The 15,589-nt window shown below is 38.2% G+C and overlaps 1 protein-coding gene across 2 annotated transcripts in view; it reads left to right on the top strand.

Annotated features, from left to right (window-relative positions):
- BRAF (B-Raf proto-oncogene, serine/threonine kinase) overlaps positions 1 to 15,589 on the top strand; it is an 86,677-nt gene that overhangs the window by 60,626 nt on the left and 10,462 nt on the right. For both annotated transcript variants that reach the window (XM_051784755.1, XM_051784754.1), the window contains 9 exons: positions 130 to 266; positions 1,040 to 1,157; positions 1,633 to 1,717; positions 4,097 to 4,273; positions 5,668 to 5,714; positions 6,307 to 6,425; positions 7,161 to 7,292; positions 9,900 to 10,034; positions 10,876 to 11,029. In XM_051784755.1, coding sequence (XP_051640715.1) covers positions 130 to 266; positions 1,040 to 1,157; positions 1,633 to 1,717; positions 4,097 to 4,273; positions 5,668 to 5,714; positions 6,307 to 6,425; positions 7,161 to 7,292; positions 9,900 to 10,034; positions 10,876 to 11,029 — 1,104 coding nt within the window. The remainder of the gene's footprint in view (positions 1 to 129; positions 267 to 1,039; positions 1,158 to 1,632; positions 1,718 to 4,096; positions 4,274 to 5,667; positions 5,715 to 6,306; positions 6,426 to 7,160; positions 7,293 to 9,899; positions 10,035 to 10,875; positions 11,030 to 15,589) is intronic.

Here is a 15,589-nt window from a genome sequence, read left to right as displayed (position 1 = left end):
TGTTCCCTCTTAACATTTGCATTGATGTTTGGAGATACTGCATCTTAAACACAGTTCTTGCAGCTAATATCAGTGCATTTTTGTAAGCTGGATTCTTATAGATAAAATTATCCTGTTTCTGAAATTTAGGCTCAACCACAGGTTTGTCTGCAACACCTCCCGCCTCTTTGCCTGGGTCACTAACCAATGTGAAAGCGTTACAGAAATCACCAGGACCCCAGCGGGAAAGGAAATCATCCTCATCCTCAGAAGACAGAAATAGAATGGTAAGGAAAAGATCAGCTATTTTTATTTGTAGTGTGGGATATTTGTAGTATAGAAATAGTACGCAATCGTGTTCCTCTCACTTTGCTTTCATCCAAGCCATCTGAATTATTTTGAAGATGACTATGGCAATGGTCAAGGACTTTAAACCAGTAAATAATGGAGTGAGAGAACCACTTTTAAACCACTTTGAACCAATAAGTAATTGTGAGACTGAGATATAAATCACTTAAATAATTGACTAGACTCACTTTTACTCCCTTGCACCCAAATGTTTGGTGTGCTTCCTATTGTAATGCTAGTTTCCCTTCACATAATGGCTTAACTTTTCCGACCATGATTCATAAACTTTGAAAGTAACAAATTTATGTAACAAATTTTTATGTAACAATGCATAAAAAGATCTGCATTTTTTTAAATTCACAATTTAACATTGTGATTGAATAAGAATTGAAAAATAAATATTACTTTCTTTTTGGTAAGAGTTTCTTAATCTTTTCTGGTTTTAACACTGCCAGAAAGCTGTGGCAAATATTTCATGCCAGTAAATAATTTGGTATAGCTGTGTCCTGAGGTTTTGTTTATGGCTGATTTGAAAAGTCAAAAACAATACCTGAAAAAAAAAAAGGTTTTTTAGGACTTTAATGATATGAAATGCTGATACCAAATCTTTAACAAAGCAGCTGCTTTTACAGACATTAATGCACTTTTTGTTTGGTTGGTTGGTTGGTTGATTGGTTTTTTTACTCTTTATTGTTTTTGCATATATATAAAGAAAACTCTTGGTCGACGGGATTCAAGTGACGATTGGGAGATACCAGATGGACAGATCACAGTTGGACAAAGAATAGGATCTGGATCATTTGGAACAGTCTACAAAGGAAAGTGGCATGGTATGTGGCCATCATGGCAAACAGTTATTCTTCAGCAAGTCACTCTGCCTGCCAGGGGTCACCCAGCTGGAACGTAATAGGGAGAGTCCACTGAAGGGCAGTAAATATGATTTGGAAATCAGTAAGTAGTGTAAGGACTTCATATTGTTTAGAGACTCAACTCTTGCATGTTATTCTGAATTAAGGCATTATAAGAATAAAGATGAAACATAGTTATTAGGTCAAAGTATCCATCTTGACGAATGAGGATTTCAGATGTGTATTTTAATAGCTTTGGCTTGGATAGGATTCCTCAGAGTAAAGTAAGAACAGTGGTTTTACATTTCACTGAGTATTTACTTATTTTAATGTTGTAGTGATTTATTTCATGAAAGCTAGAAAACAGGGTACCTCAGTATTTTTCATGCTCTGTATAGCATTTTCTCAGTAGAGGAATATGTATCAGTGGCACTTACTAAAAATTGCTGTTTTAAAGGTGATGTGGCAGTGAAGATGTTGAATGTTACGGCACCCACACCTCAGCAGTTACAGGCTTTCAAAAATGAAGTAGGAGTGCTCAGGTAAGATTATTTTTAATGGCATAAAATAACATGTGTAAATTTGTGCCTCATTAATCACTGAATTTTAGATTTCCATTAGAACACATTGGTCTTACTCCTCCGTGATGATACCTCAGGCAGAAAAAAATAACTATTTCTTTGTATCCACTGCTAGTTCTTCCCTCCCCTGTATGTGTTTGTCTGCACACCTGTGTTGTCAGTATGTGTATGTCAAAACACTCAAGACAGGACTGGTTTTTGCTATTATACTGCCCCCAAGGCACAGTGAAGCCTAAGTGTGAGCTGTAGGCCTTTCTTTCCACACATTCACATTTTGAGATTGAAGGAGAGCACACCAATTGTTGGTTTTCAGCTGCAGCACTGCCCACATTATCTGTTGTTTAATAGTTTCTGCTGAGTAGCATTAATTTCTCTTTGAGGTTTCTTTTAATTGTATTTCTCATAAAATCACTTCTTGATTTCCTTTTCTCATGTCTACTGCTTGTGGTTTCTCAGAGGAGGTATTTGGTTTGGGTTCTGCTCTTAAAAGAGGATCCGTCAACATAGTATGATAGAATATTTATTGGGAAAGAACATTGCATCCAAGTACGATCTTGAGCATTGTCGAGCCTAATTCTGTTTTAAAAACAAAATAGCATGAAAGTTTTTGCCTCTGGAAACCTGATGTGTTGAGCTGGGTGCCTGTGCTACAGAAACATCCCCAGTAAGTTACATGCTGAAAAGGGGATGGTCAGCCTTTTTCCCAAGGAAAATGTTAGTTCCAAAAACTCTAAGCTCTTAACTGTGGAAGTAGAGGCATTTCTGTGGTATGGTACTTTGGATATCTCTTCCTTTTTTGACATAATTTTGACAGAACTTTGTGAAATCAAAAATCTTGTTTTTCATAGCTAGTCCAGATTTGTGCTTTGGATATCTCTTTTTTTTACATAATTTTGACAGAACTTCATGAAATGAAAAATCTTGTATTTCATAGCTAGTCCAGATTTGTGCCAGCAGTCCCATAACTGGAGTCCAGCCTTTTTGGTTGTTGATGGTTTCAGCATTTCTTTAGTCAGTTGTTCTATCCTTTGACCCAGACAAGGCAGATTTACCCGTTGTTGTGCCTTTTCCATTATGCTTCATCATTTTTTGCAAGGATTTTTTTGCCAAATTTGCAAGAAACTGCATATTTTTTGTTCCCTCAGCAGTTACTCTCAGCAGCTCTCAACAAATCCGTGAACCTGAAAAAGGCACAGTCACATAGCATAGAACTGTCCTGGTCTGCATTTCTGCAAGGACAAAGGTTCACACTCTGGGCTCCCATGTTAGTGTTTTAACATAAGAAAACATAATAAGAGTCTGCCATCTTCCACCACAGCAAAGACTTAACAAGCTACCACAGGTTTTAAGCTTGATCTGTCAAGTTTCACCAGCAGAGAGCTGACTGCCTTCTAGTATACCAAGCTGTGTTGGAAGAAGATTACCTTTATTTTCCTCAGCCCCTGGGAAAGCTAGGAAATACTCCATAATTCTTAGGGCCTCATCTTTGTAAAATCTGGTTGGTATGTTTGGAGGTATGTAGTTCTTCCTGTCTATTTGATGGCAGTAAGAACATGATTGACTTGTCCTGGAGGGTGAGGAGAACATTTCAGATTTCACAGTGGATTCTTTCAGGCCTTGAATCTACTGGGATATCTACTGAGATAATTCTTTTTGCATTGTTCATTAGGAAATTTTTCTGTATGGAGTTGCTCCATCTTTGGAATAGGCTTGATTTAATCTGGTCAGATCTCTGTGGTGAACTCTAGTTTCTCCAAAGTGCTGTTTGGAAATAAGTTCATATCATAACCTTGCTGAGGAACAGTTTTCATACCTGTTTCTATCCTTTCTTTTATGCTGGCTTCATAGAGAATACAAATTCTTGTCAAAAAAAGCCCTAAGTAAAACTGAAGACTTGTCAAGGAGGTGTGTTGATGGTATACAAACAAAAAAGTTGTCCTTTCTGGAAGCCTCTGGGACTGGAACTTCATTTTGGATGTCTTCCTTATGGGCAGCAACATATCGTAGCTGGACTAAGATCACACAAAAAGCAGACCTGCCTGCAAACCATTTCCATCCATGGGGACCTAGTGGAAACAGTATCTTCTGAGCAGTCCTGTGCTAAGGTGCTTGCCTGGGGGAAGCCCTGCTTACCTCAAGAGTAGTTATTCCATGTTATTATGATCAGAAAGGCTAATGTCTGGAATAATTCATTAAACTGAATTTAGCAAGAGATTACCATGTTACCTTAGTAAAACTTGAGATTGACTCAACTTCTGTTTGGAAATATATATGTCAACTGTGATAGACCTGCCTGGGTTTTGCCTGATTTCCTATTCATTTTTATTTGTTTTTAAACAGGAAAACACGACATGTGAATATCCTGCTTTTCATGGGTTATTCAACAAAACCCCAGTTGGCTATTGTTACACAATGGTGTGAAGGGTCCAGCTTGTATCACCATCTACACATCATTGAGACCAAATTTGAAATGATCAAGCTAATTGATATTGCACGACAGACTGCACAAGGCATGGAGTAAGTATCGTATTACTTGTCTGAAAACGAGCTCTGGGGCAAAGTTTTCTTATCCCCTTTCCACTGTGGCTGACATTGGCAAATAAGGCTGGTTATCTGCTGACTTTGCCAAGCCCAGGGTCCTGTCTCGATCATCAAAGCATTTGGTGAAGTGTTTTATTATTCTGATGAGTCAAATAGACTTTGTGTGCTTTTTTCGGAACATAGGAAAATACAGTCTTAAATAGAAGAGTCTTTACAAACTTTATAATGCAGATAATCATATGGTAGGAGGTAGAGCATAGTTTAAAAAGAAACACCCTGTGAATAAAAGGACAGAATTCCATAAGATATGCACAAGGCAGACAGCCCAGCCCTGTTAGCGAAAAGAATCAGGTTTTTTTTCCCTTTTTTTTAAAGTATCATGGCTCTTTAAATAACAGATTTCAGTATTTGGAGAAAACATACCTATTTGGTTCTAAGGATTGTAAATAATCTTTACTCCCATAGAGGACCACTGAGTTAGAATTTACAAAATTAGCCCAATGTTTTCTGTCAAAATCAGAGCACTACTGTAAGATCAGAGAAATCACCCTCCAGCTGAAAAACCACTCTGATGATTGCAGTTCATTGTGCCATTTTTCTACTAAGTATTCTATTATATTTTCAGTCAAGAGGTGGGGAGGTGTTTGCAGCAACCAGCCTTAGCCTTCTGTTAGCCTGCTCATCTCCCCAGGCCCCATCTGTAGGTAGTGGAGATGCAGAAACTGTTTTATGAGCATGATTCAAAGCAGAGACATAAATTGGGGCTTTTCCAGGAGTTTCGTGCCAATCTCATTGACTAAACAAAGAACCATGGGAGACTGGTTGCCTAATTTAGGCTGTATCTGTGCTGTGGGGCAAGTACTCTCCTCTGTGTTCCCTGCCATCTATTTATCCAGTCTGCAAGGGATCTTTTTTCCACTCTTGTGCTTAAAAGCAGTCAGCATACCTGAGTACACACTGACACTGGGAAGCACATTTAGAAACACCTTACCTAAAGCTCTGACTAGCCTGCAAAGGGTCTTGACAGTTACCATTAAGGCTGGGAGGCAGAACTTTCAGCACTGAATGTGAAAAAACTACTGAAGTTGTTTTTATTGTGAATATTGAGTTAGAGTTGAAAAGCAGAAGTTTGAACATAATTGTTATTTCATTCAGCAGCAGCATCAGATTTGAGCTGGAAATGTAAGCTTTATTATGCTTTTGGCTTGTTTTTCCTGTGAATGTTGCAGAAACTGCCATTGGTAACTGAAGTTTTACTACCTTGCAGTTTGAATATCTACAGAATTTGTGTTTCAGTAATACAGTGAATTTTGAGTTGCTGATTAGTGAAATATTATTTAACCCACCTAATCTATGATATTCCTTTTCAGTTATTTGCATGCCAAGTCAATCATCCACAGAGACCTCAAGAGTAATAGTATCCTTTCCCAGAGATGTAATTCTGGAATGTGACAGCATTCCTGGTTCTTTTTTTTTTTGTTCTGCCAGAGATTAACTTAATGATATGAAAATCTGTTCATGTATAAATATTTGCCAAGTAGAAATTTCACTGAGTAATAGGGGTATTATCAATAATAAAAGGGGTAATAGCAGTAACAGCAAAATAAGGGATGCCTACGGTGTCTGTTGATTTCATTGCAATAACATAGGAGGTTTGGGGGTTTTTTTGCATCCTTTGGTTTCTACATGTAATGGAAGATTGTGCCAGTTCACTCACGAAATATTTTCAGCTTTCCTCATACTTGGCATTTCAAGAAAGTACTTGGCACTTCAAGAAAGCCACCTGGCCGTGGTGTGTTCAGCACTGGCCCAGTCATTACTTATGTAACCCTTAAGTAGCATAATTCCTTATGCTGGCTGCTTAGAATCTGTGTTTCACAAAAACCTTCTTCAGTGATGGTCAGTGGTAAAAACTGTCATGTGCATGTTGCAAATTTGTAGCTGTTTTTTGTTCTTGTAGGACAGGACCAGCATTGCTTGTCTGTTTTCCCTTAACATTTCCCCCTTAGATATATTTCTTCATGAAGACCTCACAGTAAAAATAGGTGATTTTGGTCTAGCTACAGTGAAATCACGATGGAGTGGATCCCAACAGTTTGAACAGCTGTCTGGATCTATTCTATGGATGGTATGTAAAGGGGAAGTGGTGAGTTTGTTTCAACAAATTTATTTGCCTTTGGCCAAAATTTCTACACTATTCCTCCAGCACACTGATATACACAAGCTGTCTTAAACTGGAAAAGACAAGCAGTAGTATGAAGTATGAATACTTTTCAACTGTACTTTAAGCATATGTTTTCCAGTAGTCAGCAAAAAAACTTTAGTGTCTTAATCCTTTACTCTGAGGTTTAAACTGAAAAGAAAATGGTGGCTAAGGAAAAAGGGTATAATTAATCCAGTGTTGAGGAGAAGGTGAGAAAAGCCATGCAAAACATCCTGCAAAGGAGTAGAGGAACTAGCTCAGCTGAAAGTAAGATGCTTTAAAGTTTTAAGAATTCAAGCATGGTTATTCCATAGTACAACTCCTGTACAACTCCAGTTTCTCCTTTTCTCCCTGGAAAAACTTAAAGCTCTGTTAGTTGGCATTATTCTCAGTGTTGTTATAATCCTAGTTTCCAAATGTCTTCTCAGCCTGGCCAAGGTAATTTTGTTCTGTCGTAGAGGAATAAAGAGATCACCAAACTGAAATGAAGCAATGGGTTATGAGATTCATGTCAGCACCCACTCTGTATTAGCACCCAGTAACCTGTGAAGAGTGGACCTTGCCACTTGTACTCTGGAAAAGTCCATGTTTTGTTCCTGGTATGTGAGGTGTAGTGTGATGTAGAGAAATGAAAACTAATTCTTCCCTTTTATGATACAGGCACCAGAAGTTATTAGGATGCAAGATAAAAACCCATATAGCTTTCAGTCGGATGTGTATGCATTTGGGATTGTTCTTTATGAATTGATGACTGGACAGTTACCATACTCAAACATCAACAACAGGGACCAGGTAAGGGAAGGGATTGACTTCAGTCAGCTGTGGCCTGAAACAGAGATCAATTCAGCCTTGGGTAGTGCACTTTCTGGTGTGTTGTGTGATTGATATTTCCAATTCTGATGTTGTGAGATGACATTTCTGCGTCTTCTAGATCTGCCTCAGCCACATAGCACCAATTTACTTACTTCTCTTGAGGTATTTTTTGTGTTCTTTTTTACTTTAAGTATAGATTCTCAGCTTCTGAACTGGTTGCCAGGATACTTATTAGGGAGAGAGCAGGTTACTTAATAGTAATCTAGAGTAGTTCTGCAAAGGCGAAATGATCCTCTATGTATGTGTTCCGTTATTCCTCTTTATTTCCTCCCCACCCCACCCCTCCACTTACATGGAATAATAGTGCAGCTACAGGACAAAACAGAACAGTCATCTCACTGAATGTTTTGTATTCATTTTGATCTTGAGAAATGCAAGCACCATCTAACTGAATTTCAGGAAATCAGCATTTCTCAAACCCTGCTTGATGGAGTATATGACTTTCCAGAGTGTGTGAATCCTCTAAGAAGATTACTTAATTGTGAACAAATATTCCTTAAGTCTTAATGATACCACATGCCTGTAATATATCTCCATGGGTTAGGTGCTTTGGGAAGGCATACCTGATTCATTATTTCTGTCTAATCTGAAAATAGTATCTGTGCATCAAGATCTTTGGTGTGAACTATTCTGTGTCTAAGCAGTGATGTATTTATGTTGCTTCTGTGTCCTCATCTCTTGTTTTTTCACTGTCAGTACTTGAGAACTGCAACCATAGCAACGTTCATCTGTGAATGCCATTTTATAGGGCTGCTTCCATATCTGCCAGAACATATCATCCCAATTCATCAAATTTGGAGTGACTCCTTCTTTTTAATTTTTTTTTTAATAATTTTGGTTTTGCCTTTTGAAAAAAGGGAGATGTCTGGATTCCTGGCCAGATGGATCCAGCCTTCTAAAAACTTATTTAACATTGTCTTGTCTTTACCTTTTGAGATTTGAAAGATGAACCCAGTGATGTAGGTGCTTACAATTAAGTGCTGAAACAAATTTTAAAATGCAAGTGAAGCCACCATATACAATGTGATCTAATGTCTTGAGTTTTGCCACTCCTTGTCTGTTATCTCCAAAGTTGTACATATTCAACTACTATGACACAACTAAGATTCTTAGTGAGCAAAGCATCATTCTTGTTACACTTCAGTGTTCCTCTCACCATAATAGATTTTTCTAGACCGTTCTTGTAGTGATAATCTCTTTTCTCTAGTTCAAAGTAAAAGTTTAATCCCTATGTTATTTGTAAAGAGAGTATTTGAAACATAAGTAATGAATTTTGAATAATTTCAGCTTGTGCAATTATTTAGAAAATATTAACGCAGATCATGGTAAGTCTCATTGCAGCAGAGGTAAGGGACAGGGTACATAAGTCTACTATGAAATGCTGCTCTGGCACATGGGGATTTCTAAAGAAACCATATGGGAGTTTTATATTCCTCCTTGATGCCAACACAGATGTAACTGAAGCAGAAAGCTGAAAAAGGACCAGGACTGTGTTAGTATAAATAACACGAATGACATGCTTGAGATGTGAGGGGTTTCTGATGGTTTTCTTTCCCCAGTGTCAAGATATGAAATAGTTACACTTCATTAGATAGAAGGTATGACACACCTGCTGGGTCTGCCTGAGTGTTCAGAAAAAGCAGTGATTACCTGCTGCAGCATGAATGGATCTTTCATTAACTAGTTTGGAAGGGCTTTTTAGTGTCAGTGCAACTGCAGTACTCAAACCACATTGCATTTGACTTTGGCTTGACATGATGATGTTTGATGTGGGTTTTTTATGTATACAAGAGACCATTAACCATATTTATGTTTTGTTTTCCTGCTTCCTATCAGTTTACTTTGGTTTATGCTTAAGTTTTATCCTTAGGCGAAATATAAGCCTTCCATGTACAAAGAATTACTGTAAAAATACAAAACCTGTCTGTCTCCTCTTCTACAGAGGAGAGACAGTACCTCTTTTTCTTTTGTGGTTTTCTTGGGGGTGGGGAAGATGATCAGATGTCAAGAATGAGCTTTTGTGTTGGAAAAGTATATGGCAGAATTTATTCTTAAAAGCTGAAGGGTTTTAATATCCAAAGTCCATGTATTTCTTAAAATACCTTTCCGCGTGAACTTGCTGTTGATTTATAAAACAGAATATTTCCTTTTACAGAATATTTATTTTTAGACATTCTGTTCCTGCCAAAGTTGCTTATTCTTGTTTTTGTCACAGTTTTTGACACTGAAGAACCGTTCCTTGGATGGTTATTGCTATAAATGGTAACCATTTACTAGTGTTCAAGTTTCACAGAAATCTCTCCAAGGAGGAGGAGGAGGAAAGATCTAATTTTTTCTCTGTACTGAATAGGTTAGCAAGCATTGCTCTAAGAAATCTGGCAATTTCAATATCAGATAATTGTTTCCTGGAAGCAGAAAACTTTCTGCTGGAACTAAAACGTTCTTGCAAAATGTTCGCCTTTTTTTACTGTTTGTTTTATGGACTCATCATCTTCCTCTTTCATCTTTTTTTCCCCTTTAATAAAGATAATTTTTATGGTGGGACGAGGATATCTATCTCCAGACCTCAGCAAAGTACGGAGCAACTGTCCAAAAGCTATGAAGAGACTAATGGCAGAATGCTTAAAAAAGAAGAGAGATGAGAGACCCCTTTTTCCACAGGTGAGAGATGCTCCCCTTTAACTCTCAATAGACTTTAGAATTCAAAGTTGCGAACTCACTGACCAGTTCCAAATTTTTTTTATTAGTGTTACAGCATGACTTCATAAGAGCATTGGCTGGTTAGAGCTGTTTAATTAGAAATGCTTATTTTAATTTCAGAACACAGGTAGTAAAATGACCTGTGTATTTGGAAAAGCATTTATATGTTGGAGAACGTTTCAACTGGGAGATAGTGAAATTGATAATTATAGTTAGACACAAATTAGAACTTCATATATGTGCTCAGAAATCTTTATAGCCCCCCCTTCTTGCTCTCCCCCAAGCTTTATGAAGGGAAACTGATAGTTCTGCCACAAAACTAGATTTTTATCTTGCCTGCTGAGGAAGGTTTGAGTTCTAAAAGCTTGGAGGAGGGGAGTGGGAATCTGATTTTTTTTCTGCTTTGAATGTAACCAAATAATTTTCAAAAAATAAGGAGCTCCCCCTGCTGACTTTTTGGTAAATGGTATTGAGCAAACTGCTGCCAAAGCTGGGTTTGTTTGCAGCAATGGCAGCTACAGGTACTAGTGCTTGGACAAGGAGCCAAATAAAAAGCAACTGTATACACTGTGCTTACAGAGGGAAATTAGTATGCCTTTATAAAGGGGGAAATTCCCAAACTGTCCTTTCCAGCTTTTGCAGGATACAAACATCAAGCATGCAATGCAGTAATCAATATTTTAAAAATTCTGTTTTAATTTAAATATTTTTCTGTAGTTAATTAATGTTGTACCTTTGGTTTTAAGAAAGAGTTTCAGCTTTGGAACAACAGGTTTGATCATTTATTTTCTACCTGTTTTAGATTCTTGCCTCCATTGAGCTTCTGGCCCGGTCATTGCCAAAAATTCACCGCAGTGCATCTGAGCCCTCATTAAACCGGGCTGGCTTCCAGACAGAGGATTTTAGTCTATATGCTTGTGCTTCTCCAAAAACACCCATCCAAGCAGGGGGATACGGTGGGTTTCCAGTGCACTGAAAAGAAATGTGAAAGCATGTGCCTGTGTGTCCGTGTGCTGGGGTGTTCCTGTGAGTGCAGCTCGTGTACCAGCTGTGTTTTTAAGGTTTACTGAGGGAACGAAGATTCACTTCCCAACACTGGGCATTGAATGTCCCAAGCACAAAGTCTGTGTTGGTAACGAGTGCCCTGGGAACAGCTGGCACGAGAGGAATTGTAACATCCCGTAAGAGACATGGGAAAAGTCACTTCAAAACAAGCAAGGTCCTCTTGAGGTCATGGGGTGTCAGTTTTGCCTAGTTTATTGATTGGAATTAGTTACTCAGGAGTGTATTTGATTTTAATTACACAAGCTATGGTGGTGTGTTGTTTTGGTTTTATTTTTTTTACTTCAGTTGAGGTCATTATATTTGAACAATAAGCTTTAGATTCTTCATTTAGTAATGCTGTTCATATGTGGGAAACAACTGGAAAAATAAACTGAGCTTCAAGGCTGAACACAGTCAAAACTTCTTGTGGTCAGCAGAAGTGAGCAGATACAACACAGAATCCAGAGAAAGCCCTGAATTAGGTGTGGCTCTTATTTTGAAAGTCGAAATTTAAAATAGTCCTGTTTAGAGAACATCTCTTCCTGCAGAAGAGTGGTGACATGGGTTGTTATTTTTTAATTTTTTTTTCCTCCCTAAATACTCTGACCTGCTATAGTTTAGACCATATCAAAATGTTCTATTACAATGCAACACAGAAGAAATTCTGAATCTGCTTTTGCCAAACTGCAAGACTATTACTGGTAATGATGCCTGTATCCTTTGATTAGCACGGATTTCAAAATTTAGAAAAACATTTTAAACCTCAAGCATGACCAAATACTTTGAAAAAAATGCTGCTTAACACCCATAATAGGAAAAGAAGATTTGAAAAAGCAGTTGTTTTCATGGAAATCGGTGTTATACCATGAATTCTGTTAAGATGAAAGGTTTTAATTATTTTAATATTGTTAAGAATACCACTGAACATGACAAATTGATTTTTTCACTTCCATATAGAAGCTGCTAGTTTGACTAGAAGGGAGTCAGCTAGACTAGATATCTGACTGAGAAAGCTAGACACCTTACCAAAATCCTGCCAGCTCACTTTGTATTTTTCTCTGGAGCATTCCTCTGGAGTAGGTAAATCAGAGGAGTGGTTCAGGTTGTATCAGTCTTTGATGTCAGATATGAAAACAAGATGTACTGACAGTGTTCTTGCGTATTTTGAGGTGAGTTACATGGTTTTACTTGGTTTAAACAGCTAAGCTGTTAATTTTTACAGATTCTTGCATCAGAATAAGCTATTGCTGCTCTTGTTAGGACTTCAGGGGCCAAGAGTGTTCCTAGTGGCTTCTGATTTACATACACATGGAGAAGTTGCTACCAATAAGTTTTTGAAATAGATCAGGAATTCCAAAAAGCTTGACTTTCTGATGTCAGACAACTGAGCCTTTTAAAATGAGAAGCAGATGTAGAGAACTGGAAGAGATATAGGCAGTTTCTACATTTTGTGGCTGGATTCTAATAGGCTTTTTGGCTTCTGCTGTTGGAACAATTTTTCTCATTTTCTTAGTCAAGAAAATTTAACTGTTGAAATCTCCCTCTATGGAAATAGTTATATAGGATGAAAGTAGTTACTGTTTTAGAAAATCTGTTTCCCATCTCTCTGGTAGCTTTACCTCATTTTGGCAGGCTTATCTTAAAATGAAAACAGGACTTAAGTGTTTTCCTCTCTCATTCTTTATTTTATATATTTATTCTAGACAATGAGGAGGAATGCTTCCTAAGCTTTGGGGTATTCAGTACAGGCTACAATTTCCATCTCAGAGCAAGAGGATGCTGTTGGGTCTCCTGCAGAATCTAGAAATGTGGCATTCCACACAGAAAAGTCTTGACTACATGGGGAGTTGCAGAGAGTGCAGAACCATCATCACTGCCCTGCCCAGGCTTACTCTTTTTCAGGTCTGCCCTATCAGTTCAAACAAGTTACTCCTTGGAGTAGTGTTGTCCTCCTTGTTGTTAAGATTGTTCGTCTGTGCTCTAGGAACTACAGTTATGGGGGAAAAATGCTGCCATCCTTAGACACACTTGGCCCCATTTCCTGCTGCATGGTCAGTACATTCTTCCAGTCTCACCTGTTCTTACACGTCGAGCACCGTTTGAGGTCCATGGCCATAACATGATCTTAGCTTCTCACTAAACATTTTATGAAGCCTAAAAGGAGGCTGGGTTTTGTGGATCATTAACTTTATCTGACATAAAGGCATTTAGAGCATTCTGTAATTTGTAATTGCTGCTTCAGTGAGATTTGGGAACATCTGTAGGATGAAGATGATAACTACATCTGTGGATTTGGGTCAAAGTTCTCAAAGGTGCAACTCAGCTATGTTGTTCAGAAACAGACACCTATTGGTCCAGAAAACAGGTCGTAGGATCTCAGGTTTTTCTGGAGGAGTAGTTTATAGCAGGTGAACTTCTTTTTTAATTTACTTTCCTACATCTCGGTATAGAAACAAAATCTGTCTTGTTACCTTCTAGAAGATGTTCCAGATTTTTATTTAACCCCATGGATGGTATCCATACAAAAGATCAGCACAAAATCCAACAGAAAATGACCTCTTTGTCATAGTTTTCCTGTGTCTGTGAATGTAATCCAGGCAAGGTGTTGGAATCTGGTGTTTCTCTTTGATAAGTCACTTACTCTCTACTTCAGTAGATAAGGCTGGCACAGGCCTGGAAGGGAACCATTATTCTCCTTATGATTCTTCAGGGAAACATGGCATCTACCCCAGCATAAGGAGGACAGTTACAGTGTTGTGTATATACCTGAGTAACCTCATGAGTCCAGGTAACTTAGAAATTTGTGAGAGTAGAGAATGGTAGCTGCATCTTGAATCCCTCCAGGAATCAGGGGCAGCAGGTTCACTCAAAACATGCCCTTGTATTACATTGTTTGGAGGCAACATGAAAGATCTTGATCATCTTTTGAAAGTGTGCATTTAAAATAGTTTGTGCTCGCTCTGCATAATACAAGCGTGAAAGGACTGTAGCAGCTAACTTGAAAGGACTTTGTAAGAAGTGTGTGTTTTCAGATGCTACCCATCCTTTGGAAAGGAATTTCTTTGTTACCAGTCAAAGCAAGTATCTGAAGTTCTGCTTGCTCAGAAGCACCTCACATGTCCGGCTCACAGTGAATATAAATGTCTGGGGTTTTTTTCACATAAAAAATGTCTAAGTATGTGGTTTCATAGCTTCATGGTAAACTGATCTCATTTGGATCAGCCATGGCCTACCTCCTTACCCTTGCACTGGCAGATGCTCTCCAATTCCATGAGTCTGTTCCATGCATTTGTGGGGGTTTCCCCCACCATGAACAAAGCAGCTCTCCAAAAACTGGTTAGAAAACTCTCCTTGCCCAGCAGCCTGAGGTAGCATTTCCTACATCAGCTCCTTGAACCATCTTGCTTTAAGGACACATAGTGCTGCTGTGGCACAATGGGCAGGTCACTGCTCTACAGCCCAGGTCAAGAGATAGACTGGGACCTCAATAGTCCCAGTTTGGATTAGCATTGCCCATTGCAGGACTGTGTCCAAAGACTTAGCAGGGCAGAATCAGGACAGGGCACACTGGGTTGTGTTCCTAAAGCTGTCTTCATTGCTCTCAGGCAAGACCTTCCTGGCCTGCTAGAAAATGATGAATTGACATTTCATGTTACTTTGTTTATCTGTATGCATCTTAGCCTCAGGAAGAGGGTTCTCTCCCCCTTTTTTCAGGTGAGGTTTCTTCTGGAAACTAGAAGAACCAACTACAGATATTTTACATCTTCAGAATAGAAAGGGTGGCATAGAGTACTTCAGCTACTCCTCAGAAGGTCCTATTGACACCTAGATGAAGGATTCCTGTACGTGGATAGGTATAGCCATCTACATTCCTCATCTAGGGAAAGCTGCTGCTGGCATCTGCATTTTATACATGTTCAATCAACATAATCTTGTTATTAGATGAACATGTTACCTTTTTTTGGTCTGCTATTGATTTGAGATCAGATTAACACCAGAATTTTGAAAGGCAAGATTTAGCTTTAGCTTGTCAAAGAAAATGTGTTTGCTAAGGTTTTATTTAAATGGCAGCAAAGTCTGAAAACTACCTTTTTAAAGCTACCATACTGTCTGAAATACTTCTTGACTTCTGATCCTGTTTTTCCATTGCTCTTTTCCAATTGAAGGTTCATCTTTTATCTTCTGAAATCCCTATATGACTATTAAAATCTGAATTATTACTGGAAATGGGCAGAAGGACAAAATGAGTAATGAGGGAGCCATCTCTTGTTTATAAATTGATCTTTAATCAGCAATTTAGAAAGGCAGAATGAAAAATAAATTAAGTAGAACATGTTTTGAAGGTGTAGCTAGGCATGAGTGTCATTCTTAAAAATTGGCCTCACAGGCAATACTTGATGACTTTTTTTGTCCTTCTCCTAAAAGAAAAAATATACAAAACTTGAGATGTTTCTAGAAGATACTGTGAAGAG

Source organism: Manacus candei, unplaced genomic scaffold, assembly GCF_025592945.1.
Source record: "Manacus candei isolate 608988 ecotype Guabito, Panama unplaced genomic scaffold, ASM2559294v1 h1tg000018l, whole genome shotgun sequence".
Classification (NCBI taxonomy): Eukaryota; Metazoa; Chordata; class Aves; order Passeriformes; family Pipridae; genus Manacus; species Manacus candei.
This window is presented reverse-complemented; position numbering and strand designations above follow the sequence as displayed.